The 19,225-nt window shown below is 41.9% G+C and overlaps 2 protein-coding genes across 11 annotated transcripts in view; one reads left to right on the top strand and one right to left on the bottom strand.

Moving 5' to 3' along the window:
* The first annotated feature begins 6 nt into the window (after positions 1 to 6).
* Positions 7 to 8,892, top strand: PSMC2 (proteasome 26S subunit, ATPase 2). Its single transcript, XM_027679397.1, has 12 exons — positions 7 to 100; positions 2,239 to 2,276; positions 3,460 to 3,541; positions 4,495 to 4,594; positions 4,917 to 5,048; positions 5,672 to 5,744; positions 5,888 to 5,983; positions 6,242 to 6,406; positions 6,939 to 7,026; positions 7,692 to 7,894; positions 8,436 to 8,532; positions 8,624 to 8,892. Exons 1-12 carry the CDS (start codon positions 31 to 33, stop codon positions 8,779 to 8,781), a joined length of 1,302 nt encoding a protein of 433 aa, XP_027535198.1. The 5' UTR covers positions 7 to 30; the 3' UTR covers positions 8,782 to 8,892.
* Positions 8,893 to 9,868: 976 nt separating this feature from the next.
* SLC26A5 (solute carrier family 26 member 5) overlaps positions 9,869 to 19,225 on the bottom strand; it is a 36,368-nt gene continuing 27,011 nt past the window's right edge. For 6 of the 10 annotated variants that reach the window (XM_027679387.1, XM_027679390.1, XM_027679389.1 and 3 more), the window contains 8 exons: positions 18,110 to 18,205; positions 17,247 to 17,353; positions 16,197 to 16,266; positions 14,675 to 14,767; positions 13,641 to 13,763; positions 12,552 to 12,758; positions 12,243 to 12,297; positions 9,869 to 11,681 (listed from right to left, as the gene is read on the bottom strand). In XM_027679387.1, coding sequence (XP_027535188.1) covers positions 11,551 to 11,681; positions 12,243 to 12,297; positions 12,552 to 12,758; positions 13,641 to 13,763; positions 14,675 to 14,767; positions 16,197 to 16,266; positions 17,247 to 17,353; positions 18,110 to 18,205 — 882 coding nt within the window. In that variant the 3' untranslated portion in view covers positions 9,869 to 11,550. Of the gene's footprint in view, positions 11,682 to 12,242; positions 12,314 to 12,551; positions 12,759 to 13,640; positions 13,764 to 14,117; positions 14,135 to 14,674; positions 14,768 to 16,196; positions 16,267 to 17,246; positions 17,354 to 18,109; positions 18,206 to 19,225 lie in introns of those variants that run through there. The other 4 variants (XM_027679393.1, XM_027679395.1, XM_027679396.1 and 1 more) reach the window with 4 other exon arrangements.

Here is a 19,225-nt window from a genome sequence, read left to right as displayed (position 1 = left end):
CGGCTGTGCTGCGTAAGGGCGGGGGGCAAGATGCCGGACTACCTGGGAGCCGACCAGAGGAAAACCAAGGAAGAGGAGAAGGAGGACAAGCCCATCCGGGGTGAGGGACGAGGAGGGGGAGTCTCTCGGAGCAGCGCCCGGGCGGCGGGAGGGGGCAAGGGCGGCGGCGGCACTACCGTGCCGGGAGCAGCTGCCGGAGTAGCGCCGGGAGCGGCGGGGCCGGGGGGCTGGATGGGAAAAGAGGGATTAGAAATGTCCCTGAGGAGGCTTCTGGCCTCGGCCGCCGCCCCCGAGTGCCGAAATAAACACCAGTGTGAGGGCCCGGCTTTGGGAATTCCCAGGGAGAACAGAGAAGGACCGATGGGGGGGGAGAACAAATACCGTATGGGGCTGGTCGGGGAAGCTGCAGAGATCCTCAGGGGAGGAAGAGAGGATACCTTTTTTTGGTCTAGTTGTCTTGTAAGAGGCTCTTAAAATGCCTGATCTGCTCCTCGTGAGAAAAACAGGCTTTTTGTGGTTCATTGATGAGTTAAAAAAATCCAATAAAACGAGATACAATAAAAAAACTACAACTCCCTGAAAGGAGGTTGTGGTGAGGTGGGGGCCAATCTCTTCTATCTGCCTGTAGCGAGAGGACCAGAGGAAATGGCCTTGAGCTGAGATAGGGGAAATTCAGATCAGATACTGGAGAAAAAATTTCCCTGTTCGGGTGGTCAGGCATTGGAATGGGCTGCCCAGGGAGGTGGTGGAGTCTCCATTTCCCTGGAGGGGTTCAAGAGGCATCTGGATCTGGCACTGGGTGACAAGGTTTAGTGGCTACATTGGCAGTTCTGGGTGGACAGTTGGACTTGATCTTAAAGTTTGCCACTTCCATTAGTAATTCAGTGGCAGCAGGAGAGGGAGAAGTGGCAGATTTTTTCGAGCACACCAGCACAGTGTGAAAATTCCTGGTTGCTCCTTGTGCTTGAATTAAACGTGCCTTTTTATTTCAATTTAATGTGCATTTTTATTTCATGTTAGTAAATATTTAATGATGCATCTAGGAGCGCAAGCAGGGCAAAATGTAATTAGTGATGGACTTTGAACTGTTCCCACTCAAGAAAGACTTCTAAATTGCAGCATCACAGTGTTTAGTAGCTATAAAAAAAATCATTGGGGTAGTATAAATAGTCAGGAAAGAAAGAAGGATCAACATAAAAGGTCCTCTCAGAATATGTATAACACATACTGCACCCAGGTCATCAGTACTGTGTGGTTTGTGCTCCATCTGCCTTAAAAAGATACAATGGAATTAGAAAAGAGAGGATACTGAGAGCCAGGAATGGTGGATGGAAACAGCTTTTGGGGGAAGGGAGAGGGTGTGTTGAATGTGTGTTAAACTGTAAGTGATGTGAAAAGGAGCAGGGGGTGACAGTAACAGAGAGTTCTGGTTTTTTTATTTAATGGAGAAAGTTCCCTGGAGCCTCCCTGCAGGACTGTGCAGAACTGAACACATGGAACAGCCAATGCTGCTTGTTCTTGTGAGGGAGTTCTGAGGCTCAAGTGAAAGTTTTAGATTCCAGGCTTAAGTCAAGTAAAAGGCAGCACAATGCTGATTTAAACCAGGGGATTCCTTCCCATGTATCCTGCTGAAAATTGCTGAAAGTTTGTAGGGATTCAAAAAACCAATGTAAATATTCACGTTAGCAAAGTTTTTTAAAGGTGGATAATAACAATCTGTGACCCAGGAGTGGGGTCTTGCCATGTATTTGCCACATTTGTGGACCTTCCTGTTTGAGAGGGGATATTAGGCCACACTGTTTGTCTCATTTAGTCTGACCCTTCCCATGTTTTCTGTTTTACAATAATAAAACTAGTAGTTTACAGTGGTGTTTTGTTACTGAGACCAGCTTAGATTTGCTGTTCTCTGCACACACTGAGCTTTTTGGAAGAGAGACATCACTGGCAGAAAGTGGTGACAGTGTTCTGTTGATGCTTTCTTAGACATTTAGAAACAAAAAGTTAAAAAGATGAAGTTTTCATATCTTCCATCCCTCCTTTGTACAGTCATAGGAAGTGGAGACCCTGTTTTATTTTTCTTGGCTGTTTGATGCTTCTTTGTTCCACTTTGGTTCAGTGAAAAAGTAGAAACTCAAACAAATCCCTTTAAAATAAATGTGTTCATCTTTTAGAAGCAGAATTGATGCTGCTGGCTTTATTTTTAAAACTGGAAGCTAAGTCTCTCCTGTCTTGTTTCAGCTCTGGATGAAGGGGACATTGCCTTGCTGAAAACATATGTAAGTATCCTACACTTATGAGAGTGTTGAAGAGAAAAAGCAGTTCCTATTGGGAATAGAGTGCAGGAGTGGAGGAGTGTGTCATTAGGGAGTAGTTAGTAAACCTGCTTAGGCTCCTAATGCTTTTCTCTCCTGCCAAAATCTTCTCTCCCTTTTCACCGTCCAATGAGAAGGCCCCAACCCACAACCCTAAAAGCAATCCAGTGGGTTTGTTTGCTTGGAAGTAATTAAGGGTTTCTTTATTTTTGTTTTGTATCTCATGGCTGATCACCACAGGCATCTGACAGCCAGGGCTTTACCAGGGCTTTTTCACTCACCAGTTTTCTTGGTTTATAAAAACAATAACTTTCAGACCACTCTTGCCCTCAAATTGACTTTCTTTTAGCATCATGTTAAAAAGCTGTCAGAGAGGGATAGATGGACCTTGTCCAAAGGAACATAACATTGGGATGCATTTTCCATGGACAGTAAGGCTTAAAATGCCAATCTCCCCTCTCCACTGGGAAGTCCAGTTGGTCTATGAAAGAACTCTTGAAAGATGAAACTTGCAGCTCAGGGTATGTCTGGATTTGGGTGTTTGGCAGAAGCGTGAATTTTGTTGACACTGAGGCACCTCTACAAAGCTCTGAAATACATCTTGTGCCCACTGTGGCTTCTCTTCTCGTTACCAGTGGTGTGCAAAGGAGATCTTGTACAGCAAATCCAGATCTGGATATGCCTGTGTTAGGCAGATCCAGATCAAAAAAAGCATTTTATCACAAGAAAGAATTGTGATTTGCCCCATGAGTTTTCTGCTGTCTTCTGCGGATGATAGAAAGGTTGAGTAAGGTACTCATAGAGATGGTCTTCAGATAGTGTCTTTACTAGGACTTTTTTAAACTTCTGAAGAAATAGTTTAAAAAAATAAGGCTGAACAAGTTTAAAAGAAAAACAAGTCCTTGAAGTTGACAAATGTGGAAAATTTCCACTTGCACAATTAGGCAGTTGTGTGTAGCTGCACTTCACTTTTGCAAACAGAAATATTGTTACTGGAACTTGATTCTGTCTTTTTTGGCTGTGCTCAATAGCTGGCTGTTGCACCAGGACAGTCTGTTGAACATCTTGATGCTCAGCTGCTCTTGTCCTGTTTTCCTAAACATGAGATAATTTGAGTTACGAAGTCTACATGATATTCCTTTGCCAGGGCCAGAGCACGTACTCAAGGCAGATCAAGCAAGTAGAAGATGATATTCAACAACTACTTAAGAAGATCAATGAGCTTACTGGTATGTTCCTCTCTTAAGATGGCTTCCAGCAGAAGAGCCACAGATACCAAGACAAGTGTTCTAAGAAGTTGATTTTAAACAACTTCTGCATTGATTTATTGTTGTTATTTTTCTCAAGAGAATGCAGGGTTTTTTTTGGTAACATGAGATTTTTGCTAGGTAGGTGATGGGTTTTCTGATTGGGCAGGGCTAATCAGTACATCTGATTTTGTAATTTTGTATTTTAACACATTTTTAATCAAAACTGTAATTTTTATGTATATAGCAGCGGCATGAAACAAATGCCCCTTTCTGACACTAGATAATGAAGTAGTGGTACCAGTCCTTGTGTAATGAAGAAATGTGTAGCAGAACAGTTAGAATTTCAAATCAGCTGGGTTAAAATCAGTAACAATGGCAATTAATTTGTTTCCTAATTTTTCTTTGTTTCACTGACGTATGTGGCCTTGTTGCTAATCCTGTAGTGGCCCTCAGTTTTGCCAGGAAGACCACAACTTCTCTTGTAGAATAACCTTGATTCTCTCATTGTGGAGATGGTACTTGTTATATCCATGTTTTGGAAGATTTATGTGACTCATCTATGTGAGTCCTTTGGCTTCTGTATATCACACTGAAGCTTTCCCTCAGTGAAAGCACTTGCAGAGTTTCACTCCTTCTCTGGAGGTAGACATCCACTGTCTGTGATATTTGTGTCAGGCTGAAATATCCCCACACTGCAAAATTGTATGAGAGGGTGGCCAGACTGGGATCTGCACGTTTAGCTGCACAGTCACGTGACATCTTTCTTTAGGAAACTTGTTTTTTAGGAAGTCCATCAAAGATATGTGTGTGAGTGTGTTTTTGAGGCCTCTCAAGAAGCTTCCTGAAGGCTTATCTCTGAGGTTTTGGTGTGGGAAGGATTACTTATGTCCCATTTAGCTGCTTCCTCCTCAGCTTGTCTGTTCTGCACACAGGAATCAAGGAATCTGACACTGGCCTGGCTCCTCCTGCTCTTTGGGATCTGGCTGCAGATAAACAAACTCTGCAAAGTGAGCAACCATTACAAGTTGCAAGGTGAGTTTGCTCTTCCTCTTTCAGTGGAGCTCCATAGTGTTAAAAATGTGATTTATAGCTTATGTGTAGACTTCTTTAAAAAATAAGGTTCACATGTTGTGCATATTGGAGGTGCTTTTTACCACTGAATCATAAAGGAACTGTGTTTTGTACTTTATACTTGTACTTATTCCTGCAGTTATTGTATGATGTCATAATAATGGAATTAAAAGTGCAACAGCTATTTTGGTGTATTTGGGAAATAGAGTCTCTTATCTTGATGCTTATGCAGTTAACAAGCCAGGTTGTGTGCCTGGAGGTGTAATTGTGTGTTCTGTATTAGGTGCACGAAGATAATCAATGCAGACTCCGAGGATCCCAAGTACATTATCAATGTCAAGCAGTTTGCCAAGTTTGTGGTGGATCTCAGTGACCAGGTGGCACCTACTGACATAGAAGAAGGCATGAGAGTTGGGTATGCAAAGTCTTTGTGTTCTTATGAGTCTTCTTGGAGAGTGAAGCTTTCTCTAAGTTGTCTCATGTCTTAGTTTGACATGTCAACAGCCATCATTTTATTTCACATTTTTGCCGTGGTTGAAATTACAACACTAATGTCTTTCTCTTGGAAGCCGGTAGCTCACCTGCATGCTCTGATGGAATCTCTTGATTTTGATGTTATTCTGACAAAAACCGTATGTAATGGACTGAAACCTTTCAGTCTGGGCCCCGGTAGCTCCAGTTCTCAGGGAGCCTGCATAGCCCAAAGTCTGTTTCTTCTTTGGCACTTGCACAGTTACAGGACAGCCAGGAAATGTTCACCGAAGAGATGAAACTTTGAGAATCAATATTTTGCCAGTTTGCTCTGTGGGATATTTTGAAATTTAGTTTTCAAAATACTTGAGAATTAATAGTTTTGGAAACCTTAAAATTTTCTGCAGAAAGAATTCCAGTTTCTAGCTATTAGCTTTCAGGGCTGGGCTGTCTTTCTGCCAGAGAAAAGAACAGTTTAAGAATTCACCTTCTCATTTACAGAGTTGTTTCTACATTGCGGTTTAATTAACCAGTGTTAAAATAATGGTCTTTATGCTTTCTCACCAGGGTGGACAGAAACAAGTATCAAATCCATATCCCCTTGCCTCCAAAGATTGATCCCACAGTCACCATGATGCAAGTGAGAACTCTCTTTACTTACTTTGACATTGCTTTGTCTTGTAGCTGTGATTACTTTAGCTGGATTTTGTTCTGGGCTGTGAAAGCCTGGAGAGATTCACAGCACCAGGCTGGTAACTGCTCCTTCACCTCTTTGTTGTGCAGGTAGAAGAAAAGCCTGATGTCACTTACAGTGATGTTGGTGGTTGTAAAGAGCAGATTGAAAAGCTGAGAGAGGTGGTCGAAACCCCTCTGCTTCATGTGAGTAACCTCCATATTGAAACCTTTATTATTTTTGAAGTATTCTGGTCATCTGTCAGCATCTGAAAAAGCAAGAAAAGACAGTGTAGCTGAATGTAAACAGCTGAGTGAAAGTAAGTCTGGTTTTAACAAGTGAAATACAGCTTAGCCCCCTTTATATTGCTCTTCATTGATGATTTTCTTAATTTGTATTTACACTTTGCTGCACATAATCTTTAATTTGCACATAACCCTGCCTTCTGTCTCCCACCGTTACAGCCTGAAAGATTTGTGAACCTTGGGATTGAGCCTCCCAAAGGAGTGCTGTTGTTTGGGCCACCTGGCACAGGCAAAACCCTCTGTGCCCGTGCTGTTGCCAACAGGACTGACGCCTGCTTCATCAGGGTGATTGGGTCTGAGCTGGTGCAGAAGTATGTGGGAGAGGTAAGAGCAAATACTTGAGGGAATGTGGAGGGATTTGCACATTTCCCTTACAGGGACCAGACACTGCAGTGGGGATGAGGGATGGATGGACTTGGATACTGCAGATACAGGTGGGGGAGTAGCTGTCAGACAAATTGCTACAGGTCAGGCAATGGGGAAAGTACCTGAGGTTTGCTGTCACTGATGAAAGGGGTTTTGCAGTGCAGAGTTCAGTCTGTGGTTCAGGAGGGACTCTGGGATTAGAATTCTGTTCCCAACTCTGCCACTTATTTCTCACTTGAGAGAAATAAGGTAAATTACTTCATCTGTAGGTAAATTACTTCATCTGTACTTCTGAGTTAAAGAGCAGTAATTTTTTTCTCCTTTATAAATTGCTTTAAGCATACATTTTACAAATGTCCTATTATATATGTGAACAAATAAAAAGAGGTTTTTTATTGGAAACTTAGAAGTGTTTGGGAGCATGAAAAGTTTGATAGTTTTCCTTTAATGTGCCTCAAAACTCTAACAAATTCTTAATTTTTGCTTTCAGGGAGCTCGTATGGTTCGTGAACTCTTTGAAATGGCCAGAACTAAAAAAGCTTGTCTTATATTCTTTGATGAGATTGATGCCATTGGAGGTATGTTATTAGTGGCTATAGTTCTAATCCCATATGAGAGCTTCCAGGTTTTCTTTTCATGTTGTAGTTCTTTATCTGGAGTGCTGCATTTCAAGAAATGTGCTTGTAAACACTGTGTTAGCAAAACTACCCCCAGCACACCCCATGTCTAGGAAGCTGTCAGGAAGTGGTTTATACAGCCCAGGAGAAGCCATTTTTGCACATTTGGAACACCCAGATTATTTGAACTTTAGTGAAGAATCTCTGTATTATGTTTGCAAACAAGTATTGTTAACTTAAACCCCTTCAGCTTCTGGCTTACACACCAAATCTTTATTACTGCCTGAACGTTGAATTTTTTTCTCAAAGGAAGTGCTTAGGTCCTTTGAAGTAGAACAGTTTTTACACAGACAAGGGAGGATTTTGATTGAGGGGAGGCAAAACAAACAAACTACATTTATAAATTCCAGCAGCTTGGCCAGTTGTTACACAGGGAGATACAGGCCCTTTGGTATGAAGGATGAAGATCCAACAGTTAGTTTATCTGACAGGTAGCAGCATTAACTCTTGGTTTGAAATGTGTCGTTTCCAAATAACCCCCTCACAGCTTTTTAACTCATCACAAGTACTTGGGTACCATCTAAAATCATTTCCCTCACTGTGGAATTCCTGTGTCCCCTCTCCAGGTGCTCGTTTCGACGACGGGGCCGGGGGTGACAATGAGGTGCAGCGCACGATGCTGGAGCTGATCAACCAGCTGGATGGGTTTGACCCACGGGGCAACATCAAGGTGCTGATGGCCACAAACAGACCCGACACTCTGGACCCGGCGCTGATGAGGCCCGGCAGGCTGGACAGGAAGATTGAGTTCAGCTTGCCTGACCTGGAGGTGAGAACGCTCTTCCACAGCCAAGTGTGTTCTGATGCCAGAGTGTTTCTTCAGTTGGGGCTTTATTGTCTGGAAGTTCATGAGAGTTAACAAAAGCAGGACTCTTAACTGATGTGAAACTATTTGGAAATTTGGGGGATTAAAGATGTGCCAAAGGTTTTCCCACACTGCAGAGATCCCACCCCTGGCTGAGAAGCCATGGTGAACAGCTGTAATCACTGTATGTTCCTGCCTCAACAGATAAAAAAATCCTATAACCAGATCTATGATACAGTTCAGAAGTTGGAATGTGTTTTGTTTTGGCTCTTTTGAGAGAAATTACTTGAGGTACTTCCATGACTGAAGCTATTTTTAAAGCTACTTTCCTAAATTTGTATCATGGAAACTTAAACATTCCAGTTCAGACATGGGAAACTATAGTTGGGCAGCAAATACAGGATGTATTTTCCATGTGCCCGTGCTGTGGATGTGGGCAGTTGCAGGCTGGAGTCATCATCTCTTTCATGCCATGAACACCTCTGTCCTCCACCCTTTTTTCCAGGGGCGAACTCACATCTTCAAGATCCACGCTCGTTCTATGAGTGTCGAGAGAGACATCAGGTTTGAGCTGTTGGCTCGGCTGTGTCCCAACAGCACAGGTGAGCTGAATGTGTTCAGTTATTTAAACAATTCTCTGTGTGCTCTATCTCCACTGTTAGTGTTGAATTGGTTTATCCCTTGCTTCCCAAGGCGCCGAGATCCGCAGTGTCTGCACGGAGGCAGGAATGTTTGCCATCCGAGCACGCCGCAAAATTGCAACGGAGAAGGATTTCTTGGAAGCAGTGAACAAAGTCATTAAATCCTATGCGAAATTCAGTGCTACCCCCCGCTACATGACCTACAACTAATGCCAGGGAATGTTCTTCATGTTCCTCTTAAACCTTCTGTGGAACACAAATACAAGTGTAGTAATTAATGTTTTGTTCTTGGAAGCCAGAAATAAAGAGTATTCCAAAGAGCAGGTGTGTGTTCATTGTGAGTGTGTTCTACACCACTGCTGCTGCAGGGAAAAAATCCCAAAGGGATTCTGGTAACACAACCTAAACCAGTGAGATAATATTAAATCAGATACCTGGGCAGTGTTAGACATCCCAAGTTTGGATTTCTGGTCACCATTTACAACCCAAAATTTGTAATCTGAGCCATAGAGGTGTGAAGGACCCTTAAGTTTCTGGGTGTACTGAGAAATGTTTTGAGTGATGCTCAGCACCGAGGTGTAAGTGTGTCCCAAGAAAACGCAGGAGCTGCCACTGGAAGGCATGTGTGATGGTCTGAGTCATTGCCCACTTTGGGAGAACACGAAAGGACATTTTTTCTCTCCCTGAGTGAATGCTCTGGTACCATCAGAGCTTGGTTCTTTTTCATCCAGTTACAGGTTTAAAGGACAGGGGTTTGTTTAATCTAGCACTGACAAGCCTAAAGTGGGATTTAAACTTAGATAGCAGTCTGTTAATCAGTGCAGGAAAGGGGAAGTTAGTTCCCTTTCCAGGAGCTAGCTCAGGCTGGCAGCAGGAAGCAGTGCTTCAGCTGGTGGCAGCAAAGCACAGGAAGAGACTAAGCAAAAGCTGCCAGGTTTTGTTTTACTGGGTCAGTTACCAGCACTGCTGGTGGGCTGCAGGAGCACTAGTTCACAGGGGCTGGGATCTGGGACTTCCTTGGGCAAAGGTGCTCAGTCCAGTATTCCAGCAGCAACCCGGGAAGTGCAGCTGTTGCTGCCAGGATGGGAGACACAGCATTACTTGTATCCCACTGAGGCCAGGCAAGGAGAGGGTTTCATGGGGTAGGAAGCCAGGAGGGTGAGGAGCAGGAACCAGCACAGCAGGGAAGACGTGCCTGGAGGTGGCAACTCCTCCTGGCCCACCCCTTGGCAACAGACACTTGTATCCAGGGGCCTCAGCTTGTCCCTCATACAGAGTCTCACCAAGACAAAGTGGAAAATTTTGACAAGTGACATCACTTTATTTTGGAAGTTGATAGGATTTCAATGTGAACTGAAGAGACTACAGAGTTAAAAACTGAAGCTGCGACAAGCTGAAAGTAGAAAAATATACTGTATGTAGATACAAAGGCTTGTTGAACTGGTTAACATTATAAAATGTACCAAAAGTTGTTTAAATAAGCACACACAATGTGTTAACATGCATGCACTTCATCCTCTGAACTCCAGCTAAGCAGCAATTTCTGATGCAGAAAGCTTCCTATCCCAATTGGCAGGGGAGTCTGAGGAAATAAAACATCTTCCCTGACTTCCCTGATTCTTGGGAAACTTGGTTTACCTGAAGCAAGCCCTAATCACAATGGAGCCTGAAGCAAAATAAAAGTGTTCCATTCTGTGATCAGAAGTGAGGAAGGTGTCTGAATTCCCTTATGTACAGGGCCTGTGATTTGAGGGTGCCAAATGAAATGTCACTGGTGTCCCACTTCGCCTGAGCTGTCGAAACAAGCTGCAGAGAGACACATTCCTACCTCTGCTGAGCTTCACAGTGACTGCTGGGAGGGAAACACATTGAAGATTTCCTTCTTTTGCATGTTTTCCATTTTCATGGTTTTCATCTCACACCTGAAGTGAGGCAGTACCACAGTGGCCAGACTGACAGAAAAAACCTCCCACACTACTGTTTCTTCTAAAAAACCCAAACATGTAACATTTTTGAGTTCTATTGAACTCCATTTCTCAAAGCACTTAAAAGCTGAGGCAGAAGCAGCACTACTGGAAGATGGGGAAAAGAAAAGTACTTCTCTTTTTTTTTTTTTGGACCACTGAGACTTTAGACCGTGTCTACATTTTCATTCCAGCTTAAGAGACTGCATCTAGGGCACCAGTTCTTAATTTAAATAGACTTCACTCCTGCCTCAAACCCGTTTTGTCTTCAAATTTTGAAGCTAAATTAATTTTAGCTTAAAATCAATTGTATTCTCTTCTAGAAAGTCTAACTAGGTTTTGGCAGTAAAAGTACCATATTGATAATGTAATAATTAAACAATGAGTTTCTGATTCCATGTTCACTTACAGCAAAAATGAAGAGTTGAGTATAGTTGAGACAGGTTAGATCTTTAAAAAAAAACACCAACAACTGTACCATCCAGAGTTAAAAACAGCAGCAATTACATGCCACCAGTGTGAATTCATTAATCCAGCTGGCAGATTATTATAAATTGTATGAATCTGTTGTATGCAGATGTTGATATCAGGCTTTAAAAGCCATCTAAAAAAGTTCTTTAAAGACACTGGTACAGTGTATTGTACTTGCAGACAGTTACTTCCTGCAAGATCCCACTTGTAGTGAGTTAAAGTGCCCATTTTCTCAACAGGAACAGGAATGTTACCATGTCTACTAGATTCTGATTGCAGCAGAATACACTGAATTTTCTTTTCTTGCATAATTTTGTGCTTGTGTATTGTTGGAAGGCTATACCCTGATTAAAGGAAAACATTCAAGAGCATGAAGGCTTCCAATTCCTTATCCACTCTTTCTACAAAAAATAGGTACCACCCTATACCCGTAGATACAAACAGCCTTAGGCTCTCTTCAAACTGTGCAAATTAGATATTCAGAGTCTCCATCAGCATAAATCTGGCTTCCATTCTGCTCGATGCCACTCTTCAGAGGTCAAAGTCAGTCTGTGAAAGCAGACCCATCTTTCACTTGGCAAGCAAGGACAGCATCATGAATACTGTGAAACAGCAACTCTCTTGTTACAGTGTTATCAAAAAAGTTCAGTCTTGTCAGCTCATTCATAACAGGGCCTACAAAACAAAAACCCAACACAGCATCAGCAAATAAACCTAAGTGCAGAGATGGAAGGCAATGGCATCCCAGGAAGAAGATAATAACTTATTCTCTTACTTGCTGTTACTTAAAATATTTAAAATAGCCAGATGGATCCCATGCTACTTCTACTCCAAACAGGTAATTCTCTTATCCAGACATACACAGAGGCGTATTCTTGGTAGAAGATGCTACAATTCCAAATATTGGAAGCTTGGAACATTTCAGGCTTTTCTCCTTATCACATTACTACAACAACTTCAAGACACAAAGTTTAGTGTGGCATTTACAACTGGCCAGCTGGAAGAAACGGGAGCATGATCTAGTGCTCACAGTGTTCATTACATCAGTGCTCTACTTTCACTAAAGTGAAGGCTCTAATGCACAGGGACTTGCTTTTCCTCAAATCCAATTTTATGTGCAGTAAGTGCTGATTCTACTGAGGCACCTGGCAGCAGAAAATCTGGGAGCAGAGGGAAAGAGATAAAACACAGTGTCTCCCATAAAACTCACAAAAAGAAAAAAAAATCTCATCTCACCACTACAGCAGGCAACGTAGACACAGACACCAACTTCTTTGTATTCTTTTATAATCTGCAACAGAGTTAAACTGAAGTTAAATGCAGACATATCATTGTACACATCACAGTTCTGGAAGCCAAATACTGAGAAAGCTGCACAGTCCACATTCCCCAGTATTCAGCTAAAACTTAATGAACTAAACCAGTGATTAGGTGAACTATTGGATTGTATTTGAGTGGGCAGTCACATCTCATGCTTACAGGTTCCCTATTAGGTATCTTAAAAGTTTTCTGTGGGTTTTTCTGGGGAAAAAAAGCCCTACTTACTGATTTTAGTGTTTTTGCTCCAACTGAATCCACAAAGTTCACCGGGGTGAAATCCAGAATTAAAGAGTGAATGTTGGTTTTGGTCTCCACAAAATGTTCATGCTCATCAGGAGACACGTCTTGTACACCAGAATCTGCAAATTTTCCATTCACGGGTAAGTCATCATTTGCTATCTCGTGTTTTACAGTTGCCTCTACGTCATTAGTCTGGGAGAGAGGATAAATAAAGCTTAATGACAGTCAGTGCTTTTTCAATGTAGATTCCCTTCCTCCCCAAACTCGGCTGTTCCTTAAGCCTTCAGAAGGTGTTCAGCTCCTAATCCCCACAGAAACCGGCTTTCGTACTTCCATATCCTGCGCATATCAAGGTTTATTCTCTCATGCCCAGCCTTTCTACAAGTCACAAACAAGCAACTTAAAGCTGTTATCTCAGGAGTGAATTACCCATTTCCTTCAAACACTGACACCTGTTCATACATTTTTACTCCATTTCCTTGCCTTATCCCTGCTGATCCTGTCAAGCCCTATATATGCAAAAGAAACAACAGCAATTGGGCTCTCAAGTTAGGCCTAGTTTTAGTTTCTCACTGTAAAAAGCACATGCCAGCTCCTACCCCAGGGATGAGTTTAAACCTGCATAAAGGCACAAGCATGTCCCAAACAACCCCTCTCAGTGTGCCTGCCCCACTTAGCCACGCCAGGATCAGCAGTGAAGATGGCACCTTTTTATTACAGGGGCTGCTAATTTGAATTAATGTTATTATATCTTATTTCTACATGATCATTCCAAGTGCATGGGGAGGGGGACAGGGAGGGTCCCTCTGATTTCTGCCAACACCACTGCTGAGACAGTGTGGAGAGGCTCTGTGCCACTGTGTGCTACCTCAGTGCAGTCAAGGTCCAACACAATTATCCAATCCAGCCATGAGCCTCTGATCTTAGCGCTGTTCCTTCAGTGACCTGTCTCCACTGCACAGCGCTTGCTCCCTAAGCCTTCCTCCTACCTGAGTAGCACTTTGCACCTTGTAAAAACAAGAATGGCAACCCCAGAAAGCAGCATCTTCTCTGATAAAGCAGGTCAATATTTACCGAAGAACTCACTAGTTTCAATACAGCTTTCTTTCGGTGCTCATTTGCTGCCTTTATTTCCCTGGCATGTCGCTTCTGGGCTTTTCTCCTCGCGGCTAATATGGCACAAGGGTCCACTCCAGTCTGTCACGAGAAGAAAGCACAATCTGAGGAGATGCAGCTTGTTAGGATGACATTGCATTATCAACTAGCACCGAATTAATCACTGTCATAAATTTAAAACACAAGCCTGCATTGTTCAGCTTCCCTTGGAAGGGGTAAGAGCAGTATAAAGTAAGAAGGAATAATCTTGGCAAGCACTGTGTTAACAAGATGAGGGAGAGATGCATCTCATTCTTTTCTTGAAATCAGAGAGTGCTGTGTTGCAACCGAATGCTGATTCAAGTGCAGAGAGCAAAGGGGAGAGAAGTGCATTTGGGCAATAATCACTAATATCTCTTGTTTTGTGAGGGTCAGCACCACCCACCTGTTTTGTACAAGACTCATCATGGGAGCTACAGAAAAATTTTTCAGAAGTTAGTACAGGTGCAACTGCGAGTGGGTCAGGCAGTTCTGCCACTGCCATTCCCACCCAGCCAAACCACTGGTTAGACAGAGATGAGGCATACTCTGTATGCAGGTAATTTGTTCCCCATGAGAGTCATTAAATGCCCACAGTATTCCATGGTCTTACACTCCAGTAAAATTAGTCACCAAACAAGGAAGCTTTTATTCCCATTTTGCTTTCAGTTCAGCAACTAATTTCCTTCTGAAAAAAAAGATTTGACTAGTTTGTGCTCTGCAACCACCAGATTTTCCATTCATGAACAGTCAGTATTAAGCTACACTTTGTCTGTTTATTCCCTCCCACCATGTTGTTGCTTCCTAAGATAATTTGTATTTGGCTGGAGGGTCACCTTCTCATATATCACTGATCACCAGGGGCCACAGGCTGAGAAACATTGTGCTAGGGGCTACACAAAAGGAGCTGAGTGTGTTTCAGAAGCCAGTTTGAATTTTCAAGACACAGACATTAAAGAATTTGCGTTACTCACCTTTTTCTTCAGTGCACTTGCATATGACTCACTATTAGCAAAATAAAGTGATGTATTAGCTTGAAATATTTTTATTCCAGGATATTCTTTAACCTAAGGAAAATATTGGATGTGCACAGTTAAATACAAGAAAAGCACCTGTGTGATCACAAGACACACAAACATGCAGCAGAGCAACAGCCAACCCTGAATGTCTCTCAGCATGTGTCAAATAAAGGTTAGCACTGTTGCGAGCAAAGTGAACCAGAAGATCAGAACCTCCCCCTTGCCCAGTGTAATACTGCACACAGCTAATGCCTGGTAACATTCCTCCTTCTTTATAACAACCATATGTACAGCCATAAAAAGAAATTAAACATTTGCAGTTCTCTGATGTTGCTATCCTGCAGCTGGTATTACCATGAGCAAATCATGCAGATCTAGGATTGCGTCCTTTTAGTCTCCCTTTCTACAGGCATAATGACTTACTTCCCTCTTTCTCTCTTTTTCTTTCCTGACTCCTGAGGTACCAAGAAAACAACCTTTCAAATCTTTAGTTTTAACCAGACCTTCAGACAGGTCATACTTTAAATGCAGTCATCTCCAAACGAGCTGAACTCTGACATTTTACATGCAAATGACCCAGCCAGCAGCAGAGCCAGCCTGCCTTATACTGCCAACCCCATCTTTACCCAGGAGGAAATGCTGACTGCATTCAGTGTAACAGAAACAGTCTCCTCTCCTTTACAAACAGCTATAAACATGCACAATATACTTCTGGCTTTGCATCATATTTAAAGCAGAACTGCTGGTGAGAGAATGTTTTCAGATTATAGCATCATCTTTTCACACAGGCTTTTACAGACTGGTTCCTCAGTAAAGGGAATGTACAGCCTTCATAGCAGCATCTCTGAGAACATGGCAGAGAGTGCAGAAAATTGTTTTTGCTCTTTGTGAATAAATAGAGCACGTTTATATCCATTACATTGACAAAATGTAATGTTTTCACCAACTTTTGGTTGAACAAGATGACATTTATAAGAAGCTAAGTGCATGGTGAGCAGTTGTTCCATTAATTATGTATATTTAATGAGCAAGGGATGAGTGGAGGCAGGGTGATGCTGTTTCGAACAGTTTGTGCAATTCTCAAGAACATACAAGTTTGGATCCTGTGTTCCATGGATTCCATGCAATACGGATGCACAGGTAAAGAAGGTGGTCTGGTAAGCACTTGTCTACATAGCAGGTTTAGCAGTGGTATTCCTATAAACCTTACCATTTTGAACAAGCTAGTATGATGCAACTAGTAAAAAGTTACTTTTGATCACTTCCTGGTCAAATGTACATGCAGCACAAAGAGCTCACGTTTTGAACAAAACAGCTTTTACTACTAAAACCAAATTTATCTTTTCTCCCTTCAACACAGGTGAATGCTTGGCAGACAGCACTGTATGTGCAGTGTGGTAGGGCTAAGCAGCAAATTGCCATAGCTGTCTTTGCTCCACCACATTAAACTCCTCAATGCAGAAGAACACACTCCTACCTCTTCGTACTCTTCCACATCACAGTAGATGTCAGTGTCAGGAATCTGACCAAGGATTCTGTATTGAGGACTAGAGAGAAATGGAGACAAAGGTTTCAGTATTATCAACTATAAAGAGGAAAAGTGAGTGTTTGATACAGACTGAAACTTATTTTAAATGGTCGTTGTGCAGGGCCTGTCTGGTACAAGAGTATCTAAACACGGTCAAATGCAGTCACCAGTTTATGGCGGAACACAATAAGAAGGAAGTTTGCTTCTGTCAGTGCAAAAACAAGTTTTAAACTTAGCACTGTAATGTTGTCATTTGTTGAAAAGCAAAGTACATTACTGTTTGCAGGAACAAAACTGTATAGAGATGGCAGAAAAATAATCTTATTATGCAGAGTGAAAAATCTCACAATTTGCTTTCATTCCAATGCAGACCAAAACCAAGACTTTTATAGAGTTTCCACCTAGATGTCCCAGACCTCGAGCCCAGAAGCCTCACATGACAGTCCAATCCACACATGCAAGAAATCATTTCACTGTAGACCTGGAAAGCTTCATAGTAAAAGCTTTGTCACTTTCATTGGGGAGAAGGGATTTGAAAAACTACAAGAACAGGCACAGTTTTTTTAATAAATTAGAACTTTCTTATAAATTACCTAAATATTTATCTACTGATAACTGGACACAACTTCTACTTGTCTATGACAAGTAGTGCACACAAAACATAATCAAGTACTGAAATTGGCAGCAAGGAGATTTAAATTTCCAAACTCTAAGCTTAAAAAAAAATAAACAAGAAGATTAACCAGTATAAGAAATCAAAAATCTTCTGTTTATTATTGAGAGTGCAAGTTCATGCCCTCTAGAAATTTTGTTCTCAGAAAAAGAAAATATGAACCCTGGATCAGTGCCAAAGGACATGACCTACACATTAGGAAGTAAATTCTACACTGCATGAAGCTGAAGAGGGTGGAATGGACCTCTGTTTATTGGCACCCCTCAAACAAACAAAAGCACACAGAAGATCAGCAAACACTAATTTTGATAAAGAAGAAATCTGACCTTTGTGTTCTGTAAATAACGGTTATCATTGCAAACGTTACTGCAGTAAGCAAACCATAGTCTAGTCCCAGGAAAAGAGAAGCCACAAAAGCTACCACCCAGATGGCCTAAAACAAAGAGAAGGTCTGAATTATTATGCATCCTTTCCTGTTAACAACAAAAACAGTAGCATAATCCAACCTGAAAACCCATGTATCACTTGTGTTCAGGAATAGGCTATAGAGTAATCCATCATAAGAGCAGACTGGAATTGCCTTAACCTTTCAGAAGGCCATAAAGGCTCAAGGTGCTCCAAAGTAACATCTGACAAACTGTCACATTAATGCCTTAACTCCTGTTCTCCAAGGAATCCTGTGCTACTATCAGACTCCAAATACCTTAGGATTAAAAAAATAAATATTCAAGGCCCACAAGTAGTGTCTCACTTAGTTCCATCAGCCCAGGAGAAAAATGCCACCAAAATGTTCCCTCCAATGCACTCTTAATTCTGTCCTACTCCAGCCAGGTTTTTGGTTCATCTTAAAAGATGGCAAACACCCTCAAGTAGTTTTCTTTGTTACTCTGTTTTTCAGATTCTTCTCAGACATTCCCACAGCCTTCAGTGCAGTTCCTATAGCAACACTGCCAGAGCTTTGCTTTTACTGCAACCAAACTACTTCTGACCTGAGTTACAAGACTGTTGAACAACAAAAATACTCTTGTCTGCAACAGATCGCTCTCCCAGGGTACTTACAGCACCATGTCTTAACATCATCTGCAATGCAACACCAATTTGTAACTCCTTGATAAGTTTCTACCCTGTTTTGGGAGTAGCGACAAATTTAATGTGGTAGAATATAGGCACTGAGCTGCGCATTACTCACCAGTTCAATCTTACTGGTTCTCCAGAAGTGTGTGACATCTCCAAACTGTTTAAACATTCCTTTCAGGTTCACCATGACAATTGCTGCCAGCACTGTCTAAGAACAATACACAAATGCAATTTTCAGAAGCAAAATAAACCCAATGACAAATAAGAACTTCAAAGTATCACAAATAACTGTATTTCTATGCTTTGTACAACTGACATAAGTCCACTGAACAGTTCTATTTAAAAACCCACAACTTTTCAAGCAGTTCAGTGGACATACGCTTTTACTGCAGTTGCAGAAATGGCAAACTAGTTCAGTACAGTTTGATTTACTCTTTCCCAGTAAGACAAATCACATATGCCTATGCTCCATGCTGCTACACTTATAGTGCCTGAAGCAGTAGACTGTAATCTCAGTTTCAAGTTTCTCTACAATATACTGAAACAACTCCTGCAACAGTCACATAGGTGTAACCCAAGGTCCAACTTCTATAAAAAGAGACAGGAATTGTGCACCATCCTTTGCACATCACCAGAAACAAATTTTTTTTTAAAAGTCAGATTATACTTATTCACATAAATATATTTTTATACAAATAAGTACAAGTGCAGCAAAACCAACTCATTATGCTGAGCCCAGCACCAACCCTTTACTGGCCAAGCTATTACTTTTAAGTTTTTAACCTCAATCCAGAACTCCTATGCTGCAATTAAATGTGGCCAGCAGGGCCAGGGCAGTGACCATCCCCCCCTGTACTCAGCACTGGTGAAGCTGCACCTCAAATTCTGTGTTGAGCTTTGGGCCCCTCACTACAATAAAGACACTGAGATGCTGGAGCGTGGTCAGAGAATGGCAATGGAGCTGGTGAAGAGTCTGGAGCACAAGTCTGATGAGGAGCAGCTCAGGGAGCTGGGAGTGTTTAGCCTGGAGAAAAGAAGGCTCAGGAGTGATTTTATTGCTCTCTACAACTACCTGAAAGGAAGGTGTAGCAAGGTGAACTCTTTTCCCAAGTAAAAACTGAGAGGATGAGAGGTTTAGACTGGATTAAAATTCTTCATGGAAACAGTTGTCAAGCATTGGAATAGGCTACCCAGGAAGTGGTTGAGACACCATCCCTGAAGGTATTTA

Source organism: Neopelma chrysocephalum, unplaced genomic scaffold (assembly GCF_003984885.1).
Source record: "Neopelma chrysocephalum unplaced genomic scaffold, ASM398488v2 Primary Assembly neopelma1_45, whole genome shotgun sequence".
Lineage (NCBI taxonomy): Eukaryota > Metazoa > Chordata > Aves > Passeriformes > Pipridae > Neopelma > Neopelma chrysocephalum.
Note: the sequence above shows the minus strand (reverse complement) of the source record. Positions and strands in the feature narration are given on the sequence as shown.

Excerpts from the sequence above, each read along its gene's own strand:
- PSMC2 (XM_027679397.1), top strand. The coding sequence starts at position 31 with ATGCCGGACTACCTGGGAGCCGACCAGAGGAAAACCAAGGAAGAGGAG. Across the intron at positions 101-2,238 it reads GGAGGACAAGCCCATCCGGG|CTCTGGATGAAGGGGACATT; the intron begins GTGAGGGACGAG and ends GTCTTGTTTCAG. Across the intron at positions 3,542-4,494 it reads GAAGATCAATGAGCTTACTG|GAATCAAGGAATCTGACACT; the intron begins GTATGTTCCTCT and ends TTCTGCACACAG.